Source organism: Salarias fasciatus, chromosome 16 (genome assembly GCF_902148845.1).
Source record: "Salarias fasciatus chromosome 16, fSalaFa1.1, whole genome shotgun sequence".
Taxonomy (NCBI): domain Eukaryota; kingdom Metazoa; phylum Chordata; class Actinopteri; order Blenniiformes; family Blenniidae; genus Salarias; species Salarias fasciatus.
This window is the reverse complement of record NC_043760.1, coordinates 27,583,999-27,610,811: the sequence shown is the minus strand read 5'-3', so window position 1 is coordinate 27,610,811 and position 26,813 is coordinate 27,583,999. Positions and strand designations below refer to the sequence as shown.

Sequence of the window (26,813 nt, the reverse complement as noted above, 5' to 3'; positions counted from 1 at the left end):
TGTGTTGGAGCTTTCAGCTTTTATGCAAAAACAAACTTTTATCATGGATCCTGAGCACAGTTTCATAAATCAGAAGTCTAATGTATGTGTTCATTAGCGCATGGAATGCAAACATTGAGCATATTTTAATCTTAGATACTTTTTTCCCCTTGGGGAAATTATTTATCTGCATCCAAACCATCACATCCACAGTTAATCGAAACTGCATACGAGGAGCAGCAGGACAAGGGAGCTGCTGGGGTATGTGGCTCATGAAAATAGATCCTGTCAGCAGTGGGATTCAAACCTGGGAACCTTTGGATTCACTTTTCTTTTTTTTTTAAATCATCCACATCACTTTTGTCTTCACCGTGAGTTAAAGGTGCTGTAGGCAGGATTCGGCATATCCGCCATCTTGCTTAGGGTTACCTAAGCAAGATGGCGATTTGACCCAACAAAGATGGCGATTTGAAACCCAGCACAGCCAATCCTGTCCTGTTTTCTCTGACATCACGCCCTTACGCAAGTTAAGCCCCTCCCACAAGAACGTGCAACGAACGCCCCTCGACCAATCACGGTTAGAGCCTCATGGGGTCTTCTGATTGGTCAAAGATACCTGGAGCTGTCGAGATTCCTTTTCAGCTCAGAACAGAGACAGATGGAAATGCTGCGCCCTCGCGGTAGTGCAATTATGCTACACTCCTAAAGGATTATCAATGGATACTGTAACATTTAATCCAAAGAAAACCAAGAAAAATTAGCATTGACTAGCAAAATCCTGCCTACAGCACCTTTAACCTGCGCTGTGTTTCAAACATGCTTCATGCATGGTCTCACCAGTTGAGTCTTTTTTGTTGCCCATCTCAAACTGGATGCCTCTATAAAGTTCCCTGGAGATCAGTCCATAGGCCACAATCATGACCACGCCTGGGATGGCGAACAGTACCAGCAAAAGCAGAATATACCTGGAAGAGAAACAGAGCAGGTGTGGAAAGGTCATTGTTTGAAGATATGAAATGTATGCAAAGCTCCATAATACTCCTCATATCATGATGAATTCTACTGTTCATGCTTCGTCAAACATCTGTTTAAGACAGTTGTTTATTCTTTCTTCAAGAAAGTTTGCATGTTCTACCTGTTGGTAAATGGTGATCCAAGCTTCCTCAGAAAACACAAACACACACACGTGGATTAAACGGTCACTCTGAATTGCCTGCCAGTGTGAGCTTGTGCATCGGATTGTGTTTGTCTCAGTGATGGATTGCATCAATGTCAGCTCGGATTGGCTTCAATCACACACACACGCGCACACACGCACGCACGCATGCATGCACGCACGCACGCAAGCACACACGCACACACACGCACACACACACACGCACACACACACACACACACACACACACACACACACACAGAGATAAGGTGGTAGAAGGTAGATAAGGACACAGCTTTCAACATAAAAGTTTAACAATGCACACACCAACAAAATAGTAACACATCCTCTCTGTTTAAAAACACACATACAGGGTCTCCATTGGACTGAAATCACCCCAAGGCCTGTTCCATCTTGAGCCAAAAAAAAAAAGAAACACTCTGAAACACCGTCTGTTCTCTTCATCTGTCCTAATGTTAACACAAAAATATTCAAAAGAGTTACACTGAGAGCTGCTACAAACAGACTCCAGGCCCGAATATGGAAGTGGATGAGGTGTTTCAGTGTGGCGTGTCTTGTTGAAAGTACGCAGAGCCCCACACACCCCTCAAACGCAGACAAAGTTCATCTCAGGTTTATTTGATACAGAACGGCACACTCTCCAGACGGCCGAGAGTCAAAGTAATGCACGACCTGGCTGAAGATTTTATGATAAGTTACATTTTACAAGCTGGTGTGGGTCTTATTTCCCTGGAAATGTGACCGATGATGTTCACCAGATTAAAATAAAAAAGCATGAACTGCTCAACTTTAAGTTATGTCTCTACTAAACTATTTCATTACGTCTCTCATGAAGACATCCCAAGTGCCAAGAGTGACGTGTATCATCGGTTATTGAAGGAAATGCTTCAAGACAAGAGGCAACTTAATGTCCTCGTACAGAGAATTGATTACTTGTAGAGAGTGTAAAGAAGAAGCTGTGGTGTCAGTGTGGCGCAGCGCCGTCTCCTCACAACAAGAATATTCCTGGATCAAGTCCCAGCTTGATTGTGCGGAGTTAACATGTTGTATTGTTTGAGCTTCCTGAGGGAAAACCCACAGTAAAACGTTAATTGGCAGCACCAAAACTGCCTGTATCTGCTATTACCTTAAATTGGATTAAAGCCTTACAGAAGTGGCTTGGATGTAAAATCTCATTTGTTCTACAGTTTTTTTTTTCCCCCTGTTTGATTTGCTAATGAAATGTACAGAGCGTGCAGTGCATAGTTTTATGAGACCTCAGTGGAAGCTTCATCATTGAGAACTGCAGGAGGGATTTTTTTTTTTTTTTTTTTTCAAATTTTAACTACAAACAGTCATCAAGATTTCAAAATTAGCATCAGCTGCAGGGAGTGAAATTCATATTTAGACAAGCACCATGTGACATATGTGACTGGACTTTGACATTATGTAACAGGATGCAAATGGACCTTGAAATGATCTCACTGTAAGCGAGATGGCTCTTCGCTGAATTAAAGCCCGTCACAGCTGATCACTGGTTGAAGTAACATTCCCTTCGGACAACACAAACCTGAATTAGCTGATAGATTTTTCGAGATTCGCAGACGAACAGTCACACACGTGCATGCATATGCGCACACGCATGCACACACACACACACACACACACACACACACACCTACTGGCAATTTAGAGTGAGTCACCAATTAACCTAACAAGCATGTCCTTGGATTCCAGGAGGAAGCTGTGGTTCAGGGAGAAAACCCAGTCAGGCACAAGGAAGTGCATGCAGAGTGCACGTAGAGAAAGGAACTCTCAGCTGGAACATTTGAATCGCTTCGCTTTCAGGAGGCAGTGTGATCCACTGAAGGTAGAGAAGAAATAAAATGAGTCAAGTCCAATCGAAGGGCCGCGCTGTGGTTCAGTGGTTTGTGGGTTGAAATCCAGACCATGCTTCTTCAATGTGAGGGACCGCACCAAAGGGTCCGCTCTGACCCAGGGGGAGAGGAGCCCTCACCATGGCCCATGAAGCACAATGCAGGGTTCCCACCATCCAGACCACAACAGTCCTCAGAACAACCCCCCCCGGCGGACCGGGCACAACAAGGTCAGTTAAATAAGACGGCCCAAGACCGTTAAGAACTTAAAAACTAATAATGAACCCTTAAAATCAATCCTGAAATGTGCTCCAGACTTCTGGTCCTCATCAGCACTCTTTCATTCTGAGGAAGCTAAAGGTTGCTCTTCTCAGAAGGACCAAAGAGCTGGGCATTACAACGATCTAAACAGCTGGAAATAAAAGCAAGTCTGGCCTGAGAGAGAAATGGGCGCACTCTAGCTATGTTCTTGCGTTGATAAAATCCTGTTTTTGTTACATTCTTTATATGATGGATAAAATCAAGCTCAGAGTCGAAGAGAATGCCCAGGTTTCTAACTCTCTGGGAGATTTACAGATCTCGCAGTGCTGGTAAAAGTTTGTCTTTATGACCTTCAGGACCGATAATTAAAACCTCAGTGTTGTGTTGAGCTGGAGGAAGTTGTCTGCCATCCATGAATTGAAAGCCAGACTGACATTTTTTCCAAAATATTTATTCTATTTAAAAAATAATTTAATTGGATAAAGCTATAATTAGATAAAGTACTTTTTAAAACAACCAAATTTCTTAAGACATTCTTTTTTGCTGAAGACTGGATAGTTTCAACCAGAATAAAAACATTTTTTAGCATTGATTATTCAAAGTCTCATTATACAGCCACTCAGTCCTGTCCTTTTTTTCTTCTTATCCCCTCACCCCAACTGGAATAGCAGAAAGTCTCCACCTCTCAGTGTGGTTCTGCAGATTTCTTCCTTTCAAAAGGAGGTTTTCGTTTGCCTGCTCTTGAGGTAACTGTTGGGTTTTCTCTGTAAAAGTGTCTAGACATGACTGTGTTGTATTTGGCGCTATATAAATAAAGCCAGACTGAATCTGAATCCCCCTCCCCCACATTTGATTACTAACCCCCGATGCACACTGGATGTGGAACGGCTGCGGAACGGACACCGCAGCTAATCCGTAGTCATTGAAATCAATGCTGTGGTGCACACCGGCTCCAGTCCGGCTCTAGAGCCCTTGCGGAGCTCTGGTCTGGCTGCAAGGATCCTATTTTTCTGCATGCTGCAGCCCTACCACGTCAATTCAGACAGAAGCAAGTCGGGTGCCGGAAGGAAACGCGATACGTGTTCCAAAATAAGTGACTTCAAAATAAAATCTGTCGTGTTTTTGCCTTAATATTCTATTTTTTTACTTCTTCTGGTAGAATACAGAACAAACAACGTGATGTAGTCATTATACACATTAGAAGAATGAACGCTTTTGTACTTCGTCACTGCTGGAAAGTCAAATGACATCAAAATGGCTCAAAACAGCTCTGTGACCGGAGCAGCTCCGCGTTGCCAGATTGGGCGGGTTTCTGCCAAATCAAGCTTCTTTTTTGAACACGTCTGACGGGTTGATGAAATGATTATGTGTTCATGACGTGTTTTTTTATTATAAAAATATGGTTTTAACTTGAATTTTCAACCGAGATGACGGTTTGGGCTGCTTTCTATTGAGTTAAATGGGTCATATTGTTTACGGGGGAGAGCGACATATCTGGCAACCTCCTCCAGCATCGGGGATAACTCCTCAAGCACACTGGATGCGTTTCGACTGCCGTCCGGTATACCGCAGCACTGCGAATCGCAGTTATTACAAAAATACAGTTAAAACACGTCATAAACACATAATCGTTTCATCAACCCGTCCGACGTGTTCAAAAAAAGAAGCTTGATTTGACAGAAACCCGCCCAATCTGGCAACGCGGAGCTGCTCCGGTCACAGAGCTGTTTTGAGCCATTTTGATGTCATTTGACTTTCCAGCAGTGACGAAGTACAAAAGCGTTCATTCTTCTAATGTGTATAATGACTACATCACGTTGTTTGTTCTGTATTCTACCAGAAGAAGTAAAAAAATAGAATATTATGACAAAAACACGACACAGATTTTATTTTGAAGTTATTTATTTTGGAACACATATCGCGTTTCCTTCCGGCACCCGACTTGCTTCTGTCTGAATTGACGTGGTAGGGCTGCAGCATGCGGAAAAATAGGATCCTTGCAGCCAGACCAGAGCTCCGCAAGGGCTCTAGAACCGGACTGGAGCCGGACCGCGGCCGGACGGCCGGTGTGCACCACAGCATTGATTTTAATGACTATAGATTAGCTGCGGTGTCCGTTCCGCAGCCGGACCGCATCCAGTGTGCATCGGGGGTGAGTCTTCAAAAGTGATGACAGAGGAAAGTACGACCACAGTACCTTGTCCGGCTGGACCCATGTCTGGATTTAGACCCACAGGTTTCTAACTGAGACGACAGCGCTAACAACATCGCCCTCCATGCAGCAATATTTCTCTGACAGAAACAGCGAGTCTGCAGCAGGCATGGGAAATGGGCGGCTCACTGGTCACATACAGCCACCACTCCCATACAACGCAACCTGCAAGCCATTTTTCAAGAATTATTGCTTTCAAAGGAAACGTATTTCACTCTGAGGGCTCTATTTTCCACTGATTCACCAGTTTCCAGAGCGCTTCACAATGCTCGTGCACATTTACCCATCCACACATCAGCGGTGACAGCTGCCATGTGAGGCACTCACTCCATCCATTGGGAGCAATTTGAGGTTCAGTGTCTTGCTCAGTTTTGACATATGGACAGTGGGAGATGGGGAATTCTGCTACAGACAATCTGCTTTACCGTAACCACACTTGAACCAGGGGCTAACTGAAACAGTTCCAAAAAATTGTATTGTTTCCGAGATGTGAAAATATCAAACACACTGATTGAATATGATCACGACCCCACCCCCCCAACACCATTAGTAAGAGATATTCTCACACTGCTCATCTCCTCTCTATAGAGGATGAGATTAATATTGTGATGGCAAGGAACTGTTATATTTACTCGAAGGTTCAACAAATTGCACCACAGTTCTTTTGTTTTTTCCTGCAGTATGCAGCAGGGGACATGATGGAGTGCCTCGGCTGTAAACACTCACCATGTCTGCTCCGCCGTGGCGATGGGCCACTTGTGGCGACACTGATGCGCCGTGGTGTTGTCGTTCCGCTGAAAAGACTCCAGGTGGCTGATGATTGGGTAGGGGATCATGATGATGAAGGCCAGCACCCAAGTGGCGGCAATCACCCGATAGGCGTGGGAGCGGGTCTGCCACACCCTGGACTTCAAAGGGTTACAGATGGCACTGTAGCGCTCAATCGCTATGGCAACCAGGCTAAATGTAGAGATGCTGACTGATATACCTGTAGGGGAAACAAGGCAGAATATTTGGAAAATAAGAAAACAAGCACACATATGCAGTGCTGTCTGTCCTTAGATACTCTTTATTTTCATGAATGAGAAGTTATTTCCGCTCAGGGCTCAGAATATAATTTTGAATCATAATAAAAAAAAAAAAACAAGTCTCTTGAAGTGAAAGTAATATCTGCAATCAAAACAAAGCACAGTGCTCTGCTGAGATGGTCTTAGGAATATAGTGCAAGGTGGAGGGGGCTGAGATGGTTATCTGAATCTTGTGGTGGAGGAAATCATGTTGGCCTTCACCGCTGATGAGATCTGGCATGTCCCTGTTGACAGGGGAAGACGGGAAATTACTCTTTACCTGCCTCATCCATATCCTCAATGAAAATCAAACTGTGGGAGTGTGTGATGGAGGAAGAGAGAAAGAGGCAGCACCCGAGAGAGCACTATCTTGCCTCAAACCTATGAAGGAAGCTTTCGAGTAGAGCCCAGTGAAGCAGAGGACAATCAGGAGACAGTCTCATGTGGTTAGTCCACTTTGCCTCAATACATCCTAATGATGGCTTCCCTGCATTCACAAAAGTGCTGTACTTTAATTTATAAACCTTTACAGGTCAACTCTCAGGTGACTCTCCTCTCAAGAGCAGCACAGCCCTCTTTGATTTAATGCTTTTTTTCCACCCAAATACATTTGACAGCAGTGCTTTCAGTGTAATTGAGTTCAGTGACTTTCATTCAATTTACTGATTCTCTAATATTTTCTTTAACTCCACCTCATAAACAAGCATATGTTAAACAGTTAAGATATTTCATTGTATTTTGAAGTTCAATATCCTTCCAAAGATCACCATCGTAAACGAACAACCAACCTTTTTACTGAAAAACGGCCCGACCATACTGAACCATAGCTGCCCCTGAACATGTATGACACGTGGAATTATATTTTAACCAACGTGAATGGGTTTTTTCTGTCTTCTAATTTTAGATGTCCCTGAGTAAAAATAATGGATAGTTATAATTACGCTAAAGATTTATCTCCAACAAGCCAAAACGTCCCTTCTAGCTTTCAAATGAGCTACCAGAGAACTCATTAAACAGAGTCATTAATACTTGCTCAACTTGGTGAATTACTACTGAGGTGCTTGGAGTATTAATCTGACGTCAGCAAAGCAGCTCGTAACACTGGGAAAATGATGAAACTGGTACTTCTCACAATGCTATGGTGTTTTTGCTCACTCCTGCTTTGAATAAGTAGCACTTTCTTGCTTCAAAATATAGAAAAAATGTTAAAAACTGTGACAAAATACGTGATCATACTCAATACCTTGGTATGGCATTATTTTATTGTAACTATAATTGTAAAATGAGCAAGTCAATAGTAACCTAAAGTCAATTTAAAGTTTTGTTGGTTTGTGAAAAAAAAAAACAGTTTACAATTTAAATATTAAATATTAAAATATCAAAATGTTTTATGGTGGCAACGTGCTTAAAATCTTAAAATAAGGCTGTCAAGGCCCAACAAATCAGGGAATGAAAAGTTAGCCTGGAGGGTGACACACAGGGAACACTCAAGTTATTTGCTGATGAATGTTTCTACTGTCCTATGATCCCACTTTCTTTGATTATAATAGACTAAATAATTCAAAAAAGTAAAGTTTTCTACAGTGACTGACTGTGAAGGACGTCCCACTTTGTCTCTAGAAGACAGACACTATAGTGGTTCTTCTTTTCTACAATAACTCTTTTCTTATGAATATTACAAATACATTCATACTGTAAGACATTGTAAGCAAGCTTTTTATTTACATATCTGAACATTTCACATGTTTTAATAGAGGAATTTACTTGACAATCACTGGAAATACTGAAGGAATTAATTTTGTTGTTCTAATTGTAAATATGATAGAGAAAGAACGGGCATAAGGAGACTTTAAGAGGGCTTTAGACAGTGGGAGGAAACCACAGCTCCTGCAGATCAACCCATGGTAAGTGCAGCGAGAACACAAACTCCACATGGAAATCCTTCACATCATGAGGTGACTGAGCACTGCCCCGCTGTGCTGCCCCTTCTAAACCTGATTTTATCTCAGTTTCTGAGGTGCCGATGCACGCAGAGAGGCTGACTTTCCTATCTCAGTCTAAACTACTTTCCTTGGTTCCTTTATTCTTCTTCTCTCCCCTCCTCCCTCATTTCATTCTTTTCCTGAGTTTCCCTGACAGCTTTCCTCATCTTCCCCTTCTTGAGGTCACTTTTTGAGATAGAGCTCATGCTCATCGTGATCCTGTTAACCGGGAACTGAATTTCTGGATTTGTACTTGTTCGAACATCTCCCCTGCTTTTTCAGTCCTCTGAGCTTCCTGCTCCATTGAGTTTTCATTTCTTCTAGCAGATGATCTCCTGTCTGGGCTCAGACACTTTCTCTCCCTGCTGTTTCCAGAGTCCTTCTCTGCAGCCACGTCCTGTTTTCTACTCTTCATTTGTTTTGTCCAGCATTCATTTCTTTCTGACATTGTTTTTTTTTTTCTTTTAATTATGCTTTCCTATCTTCCTTATCTTTTTTCATTTAAATGTATCTTGAGCTTTGCAGCCTTGTTTTTTTTTGGAGCTTTCAGGGTTTTTATTTCTGAACTGAGCCTGTTGACTTGTAGTCTTTTTGCAGCTTATTCTCTCTGTTTCCTCTTTTTTTTTCATCTTTCATTGACGTCAGCCAATATTTTTATCATTATTTATATTTCATCATCTCAATCACGTAATTCTTCTTTTTATGAAACTGTGGCTTCGGTTTTGGCCTTTTCAAGGTTCAGAAACTCAAGACTCCTGCAGTTCAACATGTAAATCTAAAAGACTGAATATCTCAGGAGCCACACTGAGTTGTTCCAATGCCAATTCCAAACATGAAGAAAATTCCTTTTTTAAATTTTGGTGACTATATTGAGCATTTTTCATGCTTCTCCTCAGGACTATATTTGTTTTCACTACACTATTCATGACATCGAACTGTATTTCCCTGTAGCGGTAACATGTGGGTCCAGGACTGGAGCAGCAGTCCCTCCTCTTCCCTCACCTCAGCAGCTTCTCTTACCCATGAGGTAGGACACGATCTTGCACATCGCAGCTCCAAAGATGAAGTCCTTGAGGATGCTGGGGATCAGTGTGAAGGGCATGCAGAAGATGGCCATCATCAGGTCGCTGACGGCGAGCGAGAGCAGGAAGGTGTTGGTCACAGTGCGCATGCGCTTGTTGACCGTAAGAACCACGATGATCAACATGTTTCCGAACACGCTCAGGAAGAAAATGAGCGAGTAGAGCAAGATCCGCAGCGTGTGGTCCTCATCTGTTAAAGGCAGAAGAACAGGGAATATTAAAAGATGAATACTTTTGAACAAAATGATAAGGTTTGATTCCTGAATAATCCAGTCTGGAGTAACAGAGGTGTGTCTAACCACCTGTAGGAGCCATTTATAGTCACACTTTTAGTTGAGGCTTTATTAGTGTTGTTTGTTAATCTTTTTTAACACTTGGACCACCTTTGGAAAAAAAAAATCTGGTAAAAAATAAAAACATTAACACTACAAACATTTCCCTGGTTGGTCTTTTCCTGCATGAAACGCCATGCAGCCAAGGTTCATCTGCCCAGATGAACCGAACAATCAACGCATCTGAGCCACTCAGTCTAGTCCAAACAAAAGAACGGAAGAAAAGAGGACGGGCCCCACCCATCAACTCAAGACACATAGTGTGTGTGTGTGTGTGTGTGTGTGTGTGTGTGTGTGTGTGTGTGAAAGCTGTGTATTGCCATCGTCGTCCAAATTAAAACATTCTTTCATGCAGTTGTTCTTGTTCATCAGGAGCTGAAGGTCTGTTTGGATTGCTCAGAACGTGATGATGGATCAAATGCCGTGTTGCTGAAAATGAAGAACCGTTTGAATCTAAATGTAACACAAACAATCCTTCCTGGAAAAATGAGGGTCGCCCCTATTTTTAGTGCCCAATTTTCAGCCTCTGGTTTTGTGCCCAGTTCCACATCAGACACAAAGAAAATGCTGAATGTAATCTGCGGACACCCGACTGAGCCAGTAAGACATCAGGTGCACACAATGAACTGAAGCTGGGTCTTTATGAAAGGGGGGATAAAAGCTGTTTAAAGCCTGCAAAAAGCTTTGGATGACAATCTACGGAAGGAGCAGGCTGAACCGGAGCGTGACGATAGCTGAAAACAAGCGAGACGGGGGATCTGTGTCAGGAATAGTCCTGACGACACTCAAGACTGGAGACCAGGGGTCTCGGACCACGACCTTGGAGGGCAAATGAGAGGCTCCGGGAATTCACAGGAGGTTGGTGATGGTTGTGGTGTGATCTCACTGGAACATAATGTGGTTGGATGATGTTGGCCAAGACTTTTCACCACGTGTAGCACCTGAGAAAGACTGGAGCTCTTTAAATGCCTCCATTATGGCTGACCTGAACATACAGCAGTGAAGCTGACACTGTTAGTTATGGAGCGAATCTTGGGCATTTATGTGCCATGAGCTTGGGTCTGTGGAACCCGGACGATATCGCGACAGAGCAGCAGCTCAGCCACCCTGACCATGTGCTGGTGCTACTTTTAGCATACAGCTAACAGGAAGTTTCAACGCCAGAAGGCCACAGGAATGGACTACAAGGATCCGAAGGTTCAAAATATTTTGTCTGGCAAGTAATTTAAATATGAGTTCAGAGAAGAAGCAGATCAACGCAATGATTTACTGCACTGGAGAGACAAAGCAGATGATGGCGAGAGAAACTCAATAAGCGTGTGCAGGAGGAAAACAAAACGGTGAGCTGTTCTGTCACAGCGCCGTATGCACGAGCTGTAAATACAGACTGCTATATGAACAGCTGATTCAAGACAGCATGTTAGTGGGTCTCTCAGGTTGAGGACTCTCCCAAAGGAAGCGTCTGAGCCAGGAACTGATGGTGGAATCAGGAATCATAACAGCGCAGCAGAGCAAGGAAGTGAAATGCCAGCAGGTCACATTGAGAGGGTGCACGTTTATTGTTTTTTTGTTTTTCATATAAACTCATTTATTATTCATATTACTAATATTTTCCACATGCTTACACAGAGAACTGAACATTTGTAAGACAAACACGAGCTTGTTTTCTGGTATAAAATGTCCGTGTTTGCAGACAAATCCTCTCCCTCAGTAATCCTGAACAAACCTTTATAGAATGTTTCACATTGGTTATATTGGTTCTATATCTTATAATCAGGTTCGTCTTATTTTCGAACCATTACTTTAATTATCTCAACTGCCATCGACTCCATGATCTCCTAATAAATAGTCTTTATTCATCAAACCGTTCCTCAGGCAGCCCACAAACAGAGAGGGAGACAATATTCCATCGTTTCAGAAGATATTGCACTGAGGTACATTAATTTCCTGGCGGCTTATCCTAACACTAAACATAATTGGTGCTTGCTTAACCCCGACCCTGACCCTGACCTCAGACTATCCGCAGCTGCCTACAATGATTGATTTGAATTATGGGAATGTTTTTGTTATTATTATTATTATTATCCCAGTGGTAGGTAGGCTCCCACTGTGTCAGACAGTGTTGCCTGGAAGTAAAGAAATACAAACACACACAACTTCATGTTTCGCTTTGAGAAACTTGATGTCCTGAGACACCTGATAGGACCAACAGGTAAGGCAGGGCGTTCCTAGAAACCTCCGTATTCTGGTGTTTGAAAAGTTATTTATGTTTGGCTAAAGTGAAAAGTAGCAACTGAACATCCTGAGCTGAACTGAAGCTGAATTGTAAGAAACTGCTGCTGATTTACAGTCAGTTTATGCTGGATTGATGTAACATGTTTTTGTACAAAGGTTTGCAACTCTTTATGCATTAAGTAATGGTGATGAAGCCTTCAAAAGTCTGTTAATGTGATAAATAACAGTAAACCACTGTATTATTTCTTTTAAACTTGAGGCATGTCAAACTCGTAAGGGACGATTCTCCTGCTGCAGCAGACGGCCTGCTTCCTCTGACTTCTGCAAATAACTACTGTAATTAAAAACTGACTTATCTTTGTTTTTTTCACCAGGAGAATACAACTGAAGTGATCTTTGATATCGGAGAGCAAGGTGTCGCTCATTATTGAGGCTCAGATTTCAATGATAATAATAGCAATATTTTTCTGGGTTATTTTTGTCTTGCTCCTAGTTTTATGTTCCCTTCTTAGCTCTCATTTGTAGTTATTCCTGTCTTTCTAATCTTTACTTGTGTTCCGGGCAACTAGTGTCACATTTCTTAATTTTATTTTATGGTTTTAATGTTTTTATATATATATGTATATATGTATATTTATATATATATATATATATATATATATATATATATATATATATATATATATATATATATATATATATATATATATATATATATACATATATATATATACATATACATATATATATATATATTTTCTTGCTTCCTGTCACATGTATACTGGCACTTATTGACAGAGTCAATGTGTTTATCAGTTCCATGACTACATCAGGTCATTTGTATGAAAACACATCAAATTTCAATACCAGCATTTTTTCCCCTCTGAGTTGAGATTTTATTTGCTCTCCCTGTACAGTTGAAAATTCTGACACGCCTTCAGTCATTAGCAGCTCCACTGGACCACATCCTGTAAAATCTATGCTGTTTGCTTTAACTCGCCCTCCCCTGCTCAGACACAACACTCTTTCATCGTGTTTCCTACTGTGTTTCCTGGTAATTAAAGGTACCCTTGGGTTCCACATCTGCAGGAGACAAATCATATCACACAGAAGTCTGTCTTTACTGGCGCGGTTTGTGTAACCAAGCACACTTTAATCCTCTGAAAATATACCAACAGTCGAACAGAGAGAGTGATAAAACAAAAAAACTAAATAAATCTTGAAAGGTTTATTCTTTTTGCTAAGATGATTTCTGCTATCTTGCTTTTAACATTTGCACCTTCTGCAGTTCATTCTGAGTGCAAATGTCTTTTTTTAACTGTATTTTTGTCGTGCTTTGATCTGTACTGTTTCTCTCTTGGGGGTCATCTGCAGTTTGCCCTCTTTGCTTTATTTTGACAACCCTGTCTTCCTGTTTCGCTTTCAATTAAAAGTGAAAAGATTTTACCCAAACATGCTAAGAGAAAGCCACACAAGAGAAAAGCAGGTCACACAGTGACCCGCCTGCCATTGGTCGCGCCACAAAATATCAAGCTGTTGTACTAGAGCTCTGGCTATCACATTTTCCTCAACAAGAATAACTACTTACATGGATGATCATTCTCTGATCATAAAACTTCACTTCATTCCATTACAGAGAGAACTGAAGCACAGAACAAAGCGCATGCATTTCCCTTGGACATCGCTGCATCTATTTAGAGACCAAATCATGAGCCTAAATCACATCAGATTGGAGCAATCCACCTGAGATGTAACTATGCACAACGTGCACAGGTGGTTGAGGCGCTTAATCCGAGCTCCAATTATCAGCCTGCTTATCAGGAAGCAGCAGAAGGTGCAGAAAATGTAAATGGTGTGGCAAAAAGAGTCGGCACGTGTTGGTGCGTCTGAATGAGCACACGGGAAAACCTGCGGCGCCGTCTGGATGCAGCAGGAAGTGTTCTGCACGCTCGGACCAACCACACTGAGATCAGTCCAAACACTCGTGGATTTCTCTCTTTTTATGACAACCAATTTTCAGATGGCAAGCCCCCATCATGAATTCAGTTGTGGGCACAAGATTTCAACTGATCCTTATACAGAGGGACTTACTGGACAGAAGCCTGGATGAAGGAGGAACCGGAGCAGAATCTGAGAGCAAATTTAGTGATGAGGACAGGAGGAAGAACAGTCTCCATCAGTGTAGCAGTCCAACCGAAAGATGATCTGACTCCTGCAGACTGATAGCTTTGAGACTGAACATCCCAGAAGCAACATCAGAGCCGGGATCAAAACACAAACTCGCAATTTCACCAATATACATTTTCAGGACTTCACATGAATATCAATCACTCAAAGCCGTAAACTGGATGAGCAAAAGTTAAGCTGAGCCAAGGTAAACTAGAGCAAAAATAATTATAAAGTACCGGGGGGATAAAAATGACATTACAAACTTATTTAAATTTGTAACATCCTACACCTTCTGATTTATCTGCGGGTTGCTGAAAAACAAAACATTATGCGGGCTCATTTGAACATTTCCTTGTGTAAGTTTGTATGCACCATTTTCCCTCTTCTTCTTTTTTGGAAAACAACAGCGAATAACAGGGTTAACACACTGTGAAAAGTGGAAACATAAACTGGGATATTCACAGTTAGAGAAATGATGGAGCGGGAGCATTGTTGGAGGTCAGAAATCAAATGAGAACAAACATTTATGAAACGTGGCGCATAAGAAAATGTTAAGAACAGAATGAACACAAAATGCATTCAATTTAAGATAAAGACTTCAGAATTGTGAGAAAAATACACTAAAGGCAGCAAAAATGTGTGAAAAATATAGAGAATTACAACAAAATGTGTAAAAATACAGTAATTTAAGTCAAAACTAAAGACAAACAGCAGTGATGCCTACTGCGAAACTCAATAAATGTGAGCTAATTCAGTTTGGCCCCATCTGTTGTTCTACAGCGTTGTTCTCTAACGAAGTGCAAAGTGGTCCAGTTCCTGTTTTCACAGATGTCCTCTCTGAAGAAAGGCATGCTCAACACAGAAAACCATGCAAGCACAGGGAGAACATGCAAACTCACTGACAGACTCCCAACAACAACCTGGAGATTTCTACACCCTGCACTGCTGCATTTACCGTAAAATACTGATTAAAAACACAAACACTGATGTCATGAAGTTTCTAAGGCTCCGTCAGCCTTAATGCAGATTAATAAAGAGCTGAGACGTCAGCGGAGTGCAGCCGAACGTTACCGTTTCTCCAACAACAAAGAGACGTAAATAGCAGCATCCGAAGTCGTTTAATTCTGTTTTTGTTTTTTTGTTGTTTTTTTTTTTGCGTGCATGTAAAGTGCACATGCATCCACGTGGGAGCAGTGGAAGTGTGCAGACACATGATTGGCACGAGGGAGCGGGAAGCGCTCCTTTGTTTATTAGCGACTCTCTCACTCACTCAGTGAAATGTGCTACACTGGCTTCGGCCTAATCGGAGCCAATTAGTTTCCCTGTGCGCTCGCTGATAACTCCCCCGGCACATTTACAAGTTCCTTCTGGCTGGCATTTCCATTTGCTTTCCAGTGGCTCACTCGCATTCACAGCACAGCAAAAAAAAAAGCACTCCAATATTTCAGTCTGGTGTTTCTCAGCCTCAATAGGTTGTTTATACTGTAGAATTAAATTAGAACTGTTAACAATGTTGAATTATGGATTATATGCCTGTTCAATAGGTTTGACATGGATGTCTTCTTCTTTACAGGCCTGCAGCATCAGCATGATAAACACTGGGAGGTCTGCAGCGTCTCGAGAAGCTTTTACAGTGTTTTCTTTAATGGTTTCTTCAATCTGCTAACACATCGTATTGAGTCATTTCAGGCCAGAATAGGTTGTGAGTCAACAGAAAACGCAGTGATGTCTTTTATTAGGAGTTTTATTTAGCGTCACCCGGAGAAAATGTTCCTTTAGCTTTATTTTCTAATCTCTACAACCTCCAAAAGAAGAAAAAAAAAATAAGCTGCTCCTGACTCCACTGTTGTGAGTTCACGAGTTTCCCTGCCTGCTGTTTGGTGTTACGAAGACGTTGCGCAGTACTTTCACTGTTCGCGGCTGCCTGCTGGTAGATTATTAATGTTCAGCCAAAACAATCAGAATACAGACTGTGATTGGAGAGAGCTACAGATTTAAATGATGTCTTCTCTGCACAACTCATTTCCTGTTTCCTATTTCAGTGATTTAATTTCTGTTCCTTTCTAAATAACTAACAAGCGATTCTGAATACAGAAGAGCAAATGAAAAACATGCAATAACTCAGAGTGCCCTTTGCTTCTTTAGAGTAAAAAGGACTCTTGTCAAGAGAAAATACTGAAAAAAGACAGCTGTTCGAATGATAATTTACAATACTGAAAGAGTGCATTTAAAATTAAATGTGACCCTAAAATGACAACCTAAAATTGAATGAATTTGTTTCTAACAACAAGCGTTGAGCCTGGCAACAGTCTACAGCATGAACCTATTTTTAAAATTTTAATCATCAACTCTTTTTTGTGGCATTTGTTAGCTTACCTTGTGCTCTGCCCTGTTTGTGTGAAATTCTGAGGGCCATTGATGGAAAAATACTGAGTAAAACTCCTCTGTTATGAATTATACAGCCTTTCTCTAATAAACTAACCATTATCTATGTGACCATGAAAAAGTCCTGGTGCTGCACTAACCCTGGGTTCAGGATGTTCCCAGCAAAACATCTCATTATTTTAAAATAAGAGTGAACTCAGGTGTAACCCGCCGCTTTAAAAAAAAAAAACAAAAAAAAAAACATTGTGACGTGTTTTCAGTCGTCTCTGTGCGTCTCAACTCCTGGCTTCAAGTAAAACATTTATTGTTTCACCTCTTTCTCTGTGTGTGTAAAGTCCACATAATGTGGACATGCAGTGGTCGTGTTCCTGGAGCTGAGCTGAGCGGATCAGTCTGACTCACTCATTTAGTTCAGAAGTTACATCAAAGTCAAACGGGATGCCCACATGATTTGTTTTGGTCTGTGTGAATTAATCAGACATTAGCAAAACTGGATATTTTAAAGCGCAAGGTGCTCCCGTGAGAGGATTAGAATATTTAGTGGGAGGACCGGGAACGTCTGCTGCTGGTGATAAGTGAACTTCAGGAGCATGTGCACAGTGCAGAAAACACAACTTTCATGAGTTATTACTTAAAAAAAAAAATCAACAATACTGACTGTGTCTTCAGCGTTACATCTTTCCAACAACAATTTCTCATTATTCTTTCTTTCCTGATTGTTCCAGACACAACGTTTGATGGACATTGCCTCACATGCACAGGGATCTGTTTTGCACTCTGATTGGTCAGATGTTAGCTGTCAGTCACGAGAGGAATGTGGTCTGCAGCTGGTATCTTTTCCCACCTTACCATGTGTGTATGAGTGTGTGTGTGTGTGTGTGTGTGTGTTCAGTGTAAAGTGAGCCCATACATCCATTTGTAGTGTGTTTAAACTATAGCTAACACTCCAAGTACTCCAGTAACGAGACACTTAAACTCTGCAGTGGTTGTATATAACATTGTTTTTTAGAGCTCTTCAGAGGTCTGAAAAATGTAAACATTAAAGTCTGGAACTGTTCTTCACTTTGGTGCCACCATAATTTACATGAAGCTGCAGCCAAGGAGGTCTGCATCCGTTTTTTTTTTTTTCTTCAACCATAAACAACAGTGATTCCAGCCTCCCTCTTTCAGAGAAACAGTTAACTGTTATGAACTTTTTTGATGCAGTGAACTTTTTTATGTTTATTTTCGATTCCGAGTGGAAGTGGTCTACAGTTCCCACGGAAACAAGAGGATCAGAAACAATGTCTCTGTCACACCTCTGTTCTGTTTACTTGTTACAATATAAAGTCATGGATCATCTGGTAAAAACTGATCCATACACGATCACAAGGTCTGACTAATTCATCACCTGTGGCAGACTGCTGGCCAACTGGCAGACAGGTTTCTTATTTGGAGGGCCTGGAAACCAGATGCACACACTGGCACTGATCAGATGACAGTGGACAACTTTTTGATCAGACTGAAATTAATTTTGCATTGCTGGGCTGGAATATTCCAGAGATTTACACACACACATACACACACACACACACACACACACACACACACACACACACACACACACACACACACACACACACACACACACAGTAACACAGGGTGCATACTCTACAAACCCATAAAACACTCCAACAGCAACTCAATGATCTTTTGATGTTCTTTCCCAGAACCTTTGACACAATCATAGAATCGCTCCAGAACTTTTGTATTTTGGGGCAGGAAAAGAACATATGACTTACATTGCAAGTAGAAACATGGCATTTGTCACCTTGATCTACTACATTGGGATATATCTGGGCTGATCGAGATTTAGATAAATGGACTCTGTGCAACACTTTAAATTGTATTAATCCTAGCCTGGCACAAGGTGTACGAGAGCGTATAATATCGACGGCCTTATCCCATAAACGGTCTGTAAATTTTAATCCTAGCTCCTGTTCCCACGTGATGCGAGATTTATTCATTCTGTGACCATCTAACGATATTAGTTGTGAATATATTTTGGATATTAGAGCTTTCTGACTGTATTTCAACAATAGAAGATCTTCCCACGGCTGACTAACAGGTAGGGAAGGATAACATGGGAGTCGGGTTGATGCACAGTGTCTGATTTGGAAATAACGAAATAGGTGAGACGCAGGTAAATTAAAATCTGATGCCAGTTCTGGGAAACTTGAGAAAATACCATCTTTATGGAGATCTCTGAAGTGTTTAATGCCCCGTCTCTGCCAGGTTCCAAATGTATTATCTAAAAGTGACGGGGTAAATAAATGAGTTTTGGTAACAGGTGTCAGAGTGGATGGTGACTCAAATTTAAAATGTTGTCTAAACTGAAACCAAACCCTGAGAGTGGAAAGTACCACAGGGTTAGCTGTAAAACTGGAAGGGTTCAATGGTAAGGAGGACAAGAGTAAAGCCAGTGGAGAAGATGAGAGTGTTGACTGCACCTCCAACCTGCACCACAACAGTTCTGGACATTTAAGCCAATAAATCATTTTGTGTATATGTGCTGACCAATAAAGCAAGAAATTGGGTAATGCAAGTCCACCATTAAATTTAAGTTTCTGCAAGAGTGAATATCTCACTCTTGGCGCTTTCCCATGCCACAAGAAGGTCGTCACACGTTGGTCCAGGGTTCTGAAGAATTTTTGGGGGAGAAATACAGGAGTGCATTGAAATAGGAACAAAACTTTTGGCAGCACAGACATTTTTACTACATTAATCCTGCCTATCAAGGATAAAGGTAAGGAGTTCCACCTCTGAAAATCAGCTTCGACCTGAGTCAACAGGGAAGAGAAATTAGCAGTGAAAAGTGAGGGTAGAGTGGGGGTAACATTAATCCCTAAATACTTAAACCCTGACATACAAAATTTAAAAGGAAGGTCAGATTGTTTGAGTGATAGAGCAGATGGGTTTATGGGATAACGTTCACTTTTAAGCAGATTGACTTTATAACCCGAGAAGGAGCCAAACTTATTGAATAGATCCAAGATTGACGTCATGCTTGACAGTGGATCCGATATGTATAAAAGTAAATCATCTGCGTAAAGCGACAATTTGAGTTCAACATCAGTACGAGAGACTCCGTTATACATAGGGAGTAGCGAAGAGCAATGGGGAAAGAGGACAACCTTGTCAAACTCAATGATCTAAGGTTAAATAAGCAAAATGGTTTTTCAAAAAAAATTACATGTTGAACATGCAATAAGATGGGAAAAGTCCAGGGTATATTTTTTTGGTTAATACGTTTACATTGTGAGATTTTCATGAGCTTACTATTTCTCATGAATCTCTGCAGGATTATTTTAAAATATTCAAATCATGAGCTCACCCTGAGGCCACAAAACCATCCAGGATATATGTTAAGCCCCCCGTAGATGTGATATTATAATCATATGTAAGGGATCTATAAGAGAACTAATACTGTGGAATTTTCAAAAATGCTTCAGCACTTTTTGAGCACATGTTCTGCATACATGAGAAAATGAACCCACTCTTGATATGATTCTCCGAGGACATTTTCACTAACCAGCTCAATGAACATCAAATACAATGGATTTATTTTTAGTCAGGGGTCTCTGGCGACTCACAAACACCATCGACATGAGATTTGTTCATTAGGGAAAAACTACAAGAGAATGAATGAATAAAAAGCTGCATCAACCTTATAATAATTTATCTCACAGTAGTATAATTTCATTGGAATTTACCACAGAATCAGTGTTTCATTTGTAGTAATGTGGCCACAGCATGTTGTTATTACTGGAGAAAGAATGAGATGAAACAAGCTTAACAAGCATATTGCTTCATGCTATATTTATAATTTATTCCCTGCACTGTTAGGATCTACCACAGCATTCATTGTAATTCCGATCAAATGTAAGTGCAAAATAAATTAATTATAAAGAGCATGGGTTTGTTCCACAGTAATGACTTTCAGATATGAGCTCTTAAAATGATTTTGTTTACAACAATAACAGTCTTTCTGAATCACGCAGAGCAAACATGTTTAGATATGAAACTCTGCCTCCCTTTAACCGCTGTACACTGTAGTTTTTAACCCTGTCATGCTGTGAGCTGAGTTTTGGAGAACCGGTGGAAATCATAAAAGGATGAAAAACAATCATAAAAGTCTGAAAATAATTTCAAAACATATTGAATCTCAATCACCAATGTTAAATTATGAAATAATTACTTTAATGTAAGCAATGTATGACCCCATTCAGGGCCGGGGCTAGCAGACTCCTGCAGGTGATCAGCTATGAATAATAATTCATGACTGACATCTTGCTCAAACAGAAGAACCAAAATGAGGATTTTGCATGCATTATTTATTGTCTTCACCATGGAATTACGCCAGCGCAGTTAGAAATCTTGGGGTTTAATAAAGTCCACATGCAGAAGTTGTGGAGAGACCGCTGAGGAAATACCTTTTACTGCAATAACAAAGACATTTAACATGTTAAAAGCCGACACAATCATGGACCTGTCAGATGCATTGCATATTAATTTATAAGCATCTACTCCTCACAGTATTTTTGCATGATCCAGTCCACATGCCCAGTTTTACATATCCGTGAAAACAAATGTACTTCATGAGTTTATTTTACACATCTGTCAGATGAAGTCTCCAGTTAGTTGATCAGCTTCTTCATGCGAGTCGGTGCGATATGAAGCAAACCCCACACAGAATCCTGAGTTATATAAAGCAGGAGAAAAGATTGATTCATGGAAGGACATTCAGCAGGCTGCCTATTGTAACCATGTGATGAGCACTGCCCGTATCACGGCCATGAAAACACACACATAGAGACGATTTTAATGGAAACACGGCAGCATAACGTGATGCACTCCTTGGAAAAAGGGACCTTGGTCCACTTGGATTTGAAGGCCCCGTTTCAGCACCTGACAAACATAATTATCAATGTTATATTTATCTTTCAGCCAATGCGTCATATTATCACACTGAACTGTTTCAAAAACACCAGAGAAACTATTCTGCAGAAGAGCTGAGCTATTACTGCGACTGATGATCTGGACGAGTTCTTCTCAGCTAATCATTTAAAAAAATCTATTTTCTGTTGGAAGAGCCAAATAAGAAAAAGTGATTCTGCGGCATGGCTGCGTCTCACCACTTACTCCGGTATTACGCCGCCTCTCTGAGCATGTAAACGGGATGAATTACTCACTTAAAATTCTTTTATTGGCACATTCAGAAGTTTTCCACCTGCAGTCATCTGAAACAATTTAACGTTTGGGTTCGCGTTTCATTGACGCTCATTACCTCCGCATGCCACAGTATGATGTCTGCAGGACTGCACACCCATGTGTATGCAATTTGTCCCACTTTAGATTCATATTTGAAAGACCATAAGTATTAATACAGCGGCAATTTAAGTGTCGGTGAAAGACGGGCGGGAAGATCTCTCATGAATTAGGCCGTTGCAGTGATTCATGCAAAAAGTTAACGGCAGTGGAAGAGGATATTATTAGTTATTCAGTGAAACTGTGAATGAATTAATAATGGGAATCATTTTACATCCGTTAATATTTAAAGGTTGGTCTGTTTTTTTTTTTTTCTCATTCTGTAGCAGCTATAGAGGCCCCTATATGGACCATGTGGTGGTAACACACGCCCTCTAATACATATGCTGTGTGTGTGTCACTGTCGGTCCCCGGGGGTCCGTGTGTCACCGCTCCTATCAGAGAAAAGCGCGCAACGCTTCTGTAGGACCTGGGTGCGGGTAAATGTCACAGCTAGTGGCTAATCCAGCATGGTAAATGTCATCTAAGCCTCGTCGCTAAGCCAAATGCACCCCAGAACTGTTGATGGAGGCGATGAGGGAAACGACTTTCTGTCGACTGACACCAGGCGACTCCCGGAGGTCCCGGTCACACTGGAACGAACACTACAGCAACTTGCTTTTTGTAATAAACACCTCACCTCCCAACAGGCAGAGAGGCAGGAGAAGGTGTGAGCGATGGAGGTGGTGTCCTGGACTCCAGGAGGATTTTAACTTCCATCATAACTGGACACTCTGAACACAATCAGCCACTGCTGGACAGTCAACAGATATAACGGATGATCATCATCAGGGGAGTGATTTCATTTCATTTGATGGCGAAGAGGCTAAAGTGTCTTTTTGGTTGAAAAGCTTGCAGACCGCTCCTCCGAACAGGCCTCCAAGAGACAGAACCACACAGCTACATCCCAGTATCAGGAGGAACTGACATGAACAAAAGGCCTGAAGAACGCACTCCAGCAGGAATTCAACAATGACGCAATCTCAGTGTGCAGCCAAACGCAGAGCCCGAGTGATGGACAGCGGGAGAGGAGACGACGGGACTGAGTGAATGTGGTGGAGATGTAATCAATTTTGATGTGGCAGAGGGAGTAATGACGGTGTCAGCAGCTGTTATGGTTCAGATGTCTTTTTTATTTCTCATTAGATGGGCGTGACATCTTGTCAGAAGATACAGCGAGATCGCTAAAGATAGAAAAATAATAGTTAGGCTCGGGAGGGAGTGATTGATTCATCGCCGGGGCAAAATAATTAAATATTTCCACATTAAAAAAAAATGGATTAAGATCTAAATTTAACTGTTGCTGGGAGTCTCGGCACACACACTTTGGTCTGACTTCATCTAGCTGTCAGTCTGAAAAGCTGAGCACTTAGACTCATTGATCACTGGACGGAGAAGCTGTCAGGTAATGATGGGCACGTCTAGAGCCTGGAAGAGCCAGGGCGATAACAGATAATACTGAGCATGTGCAAAAAGTTACACTCACTCCCTCACACCAGCATATCGAAGGTCGCTTACACCGGTGTAGGCAGCACAAACAACTCATCAACACATGGAAACACTGACGAGGAGCCTGAACGGTGTCAAGACGGATGAAAATAGCATGTGTTGATTATGCAGCAGGTGGAACAGGCACTGGGAGGAAATTGAAACAGTGGGGGCGCTTTTTCTTCATCTCTAGTTCAAGGTGAAGTCAAACCATTTCAGTTTTATCACTGTTGGAGAGAATCGTTGACCAATGTTCCAGCCTTGGACTTTCCATTTGGATAAGGTGCTTGAGAATGTTTTGAAAACACACAGTAACAGCAGAGTGGAGCCCAGCGACCAGCAGGCAGTGCTTTTATGAACAAATACGCTCCTTTATTCCAAGGATTAACTATGAGTCTCTCTCTCTTCAATGTAGCTTCACTGATTTTCTCTCAAAATGGAACAAAATAAAATCTAAATTTTCAAATTCTCAATCCAGTGAATTGTTGAAGCCCAATTATTCAAAGACTGAAAATAGACATAAATGGTACCTTGGTCAATTTGAGCTTCAGATTCCACTGAAAGCAATAAATGTCAATTAACTGAGTCTGACAGGCATAAATAATCGGTTTGGCATGGGAGGAGATTGAGTTGGGGGGAGGCTACACCTCTCACTCATTACACTGACTCACAAAAAAAATCCACCCTTTTCTTTTTATTATAAAGAAATCCATATATTTAAAATCCTTGAAGCCAGTGGTTGCGCCTTTGGTGATGATGAAGTGGTGTGTGTGTGTGTGTGTGTGTGTGTGTGTGTGTGTGTGTGTGTGTGTGTGTGTGTGTGTGTGTGCGCGCGCGCGCGCGCGCGCGCCCTCACCTCTCTGCCTCGCACGCTGGTGTGTGAGGAATGTGGACGAGTTGTTGCAGGCGATGCTCGCGGTCTCCAGGCTCCCGTTGCTGGTTCCGTTCAGGAGCGCGTCAGGCTGCGCTCCGACGCACTCCGACGACAACCACGTCTCATTCCGGCCATAGAAATCCATGTCCCCTTAAATCTTAGACACCGCTCCTGCCAAACTACAGTAACGGCAAGTGTTGCAAGAAGAAGAAAAAAAAAAACAAAACAAAACAGAGCAAAAAAAAAAAAAAAAAAAAAAAACTTCCAATCAATATCTGTCCCAACCCAAGGAGTGAAATAAAACCTTGAATCTATATTCCATCACACTTGATGAAGGAGATCAATTTAATGCATGTCTACATGTTTAAAAAAAAAGAGAAGAAGAAGAAGAAGAAAAGTTTATTCCCTTTTAGTTTTTCCGCTCTCAGGTTGGTGCAGATGCGCCCAGATGTTGATGGAGGAGAAGAGCGCTCCGGGCAGGAGGAGGCGCGGCGGACCTCTGCGCTCCTGCCAAGTGAACCGCGCACGGAGAGCGAGTGAGGGCTCATGTTATACACCGTGAGAGTGTGTGTGCGCGTGCCTGAGCGAGAGAGAGAGAGAGAGAGAGAGAGAGAGAGAGAGAGAGAGAGAGAGAGGTCGCCCACCACCACACACTCATCTTACGCACAGATTTAAATAAAAAAAAATGTATGAAAAAAGTTTAAAAAGGATTTCTCTTTGCCACAAATTTTATGTAGAAGTGTCAAATATAAGTATCTTAAAAAAAAGAAGGCTGTACTGTTAATGCTTCTTAGTTTTGTGACTGTCCAGTCCAGCTGTCCCATCATATCTGACTCCAATCCATCTTGTCATATCCGGAGAGTGAAAAGCCGCACACCCTTGAGATTTCCCGTCTCATTTTTACATAATCCAGGGATTAACAAAAATAAATAAATAAACAAATAAATAATAAATAAATAACACAATCTGCAATGGAATTTAAGGGAAATTCGCGGATTATAAATGCGTTCTCTCCCGCGGTTGTGACTTCTTTTGCATAATTTGTCTCCACAAGTTGTCAGTTAATGGATTTTTAGCCTCGTAAAGTCACTTTAAAATGAAATTACAAGCAGAAGCGTTTCTGCTGCGTGTAATCTGATGGCTGGAAGAGGCTGCAGCTGCTTTGCACGCGCGCCTGTGCCCTCTGGTGGTGAGTTCAGACAAGTAAAGGTCTTCAGAAAACAGGTTACAGAGGTGGGAAATTACCAATTATAAATCAAATATGAACCAAACTCTTAAAGTACTGGCGGTGGTTCAATGCTTGGATTATTGTTGCCTGTCCTGTGTGGTCATGGGCTGAAATAATCATAAGATTATTCAGGTATTTCCTCATTCAGCAATAATAAAGCCCCGTGTAAACATTAAGACAAACACTGATCAGCCATGAGATTATGATAACCTGGTCCAAGCTAAAGTGCCCTAAAATGTGCCTGTTTTAACATTGTGCACAGAGGACAGCAGATGTGGAGAAAGCTAATCTTCATGAGAAATAAAAATGTCACTTTCCGTCCTCAAAAATAAAAATGCAACTCCTATCAAATTACTGTTGATTGATGTGTTTGTTGGTTGATCAGTTGGAGGAGTGGACTGTCTGTCCATGGGAATGTCACAGGTTCAGTCCCCCATATGTCAAAGTGGATGGACCGAGTGCTTTGCTTGGTAGTCGCCTTCATTCGTGTGTGTGTGTGTGTGTGTGTGTGTGTGTGTGAATGGGTGAATATAAAGTGCTCTGGGGGCTCCTGGATCAGTGGGGAAGCACTATAAAGGGGGAAATCTATTTATCTCACTCCTTTAATGCTGGATAGAACCTTCCACCATCTACACTGCTTAATCCAGCCGAGGGCTGCAGTGGACTGGAGCGACACAGCTGATTATGATGGAGAAGTGGGTTCCCTGCTAAACGCCTTAAACTGGTGATCCTTCACACACCCAGCCAGTGAGAAAATCTGTGTGAGGACATGAGAAAGAAGATGCTAGAAATAAAACTCTGTTTATATATTGGTGGTTGTGACCGTCATGAGCTTCATCAGTTGCATGAAAATTTTGAAAATTCAACTAAATTCAGAATGTTTTCAAATGCATGAGTTCGTCTTGCATGAAGAGGCGTGATAGCAGAAGGGTTCAGAGGAGGAGAGTTCTGGAAAACCAGAAGAAAAACAGACCACGCTAAAAAAACAAAAAAAAAGAAAAGAAAGAAGATGACAGCTATTTTCTTTTTGGAAAGACTATATAAAAACGCCTGCCAGACATCAGGGTGGAAAAACACCTGCATGCTTCATTTTGCAAGGCAACAACCCGTTTCAAATATAAAAGACTTCATTTCCACTGC

General features: G+C 41.5%; 1 protein-coding gene across 1 annotated transcript in view; it reads right to left on the bottom strand.

Annotated features, from left to right (window-relative positions):
* The window catches only part of cckbrb (cholecystokinin B receptor b), a 30,334-nt gene extending 5,744 nt beyond the window's left edge, over nucleotides 1-24,590 (bottom strand). The window contains exons 1-4 of the mRNA XM_030111914.1: nucleotides 24,428-24,590; nucleotides 9,555-9,806; nucleotides 6,212-6,473; nucleotides 817-944 (exon numbers count right to left, since the gene is read on the bottom strand). Of these exons, the coding sequence (XP_029967774.1) occupies nucleotides 817-944; nucleotides 6,212-6,473; nucleotides 9,555-9,806; nucleotides 24,428-24,590 (805 nt within the window). The remainder of the gene's footprint in view (nucleotides 1-816; nucleotides 945-6,211; nucleotides 6,474-9,554; nucleotides 9,807-24,427) is intronic.
* Between the last annotated feature and the right edge of the window lie 2,223 nt (nucleotides 24,591-26,813).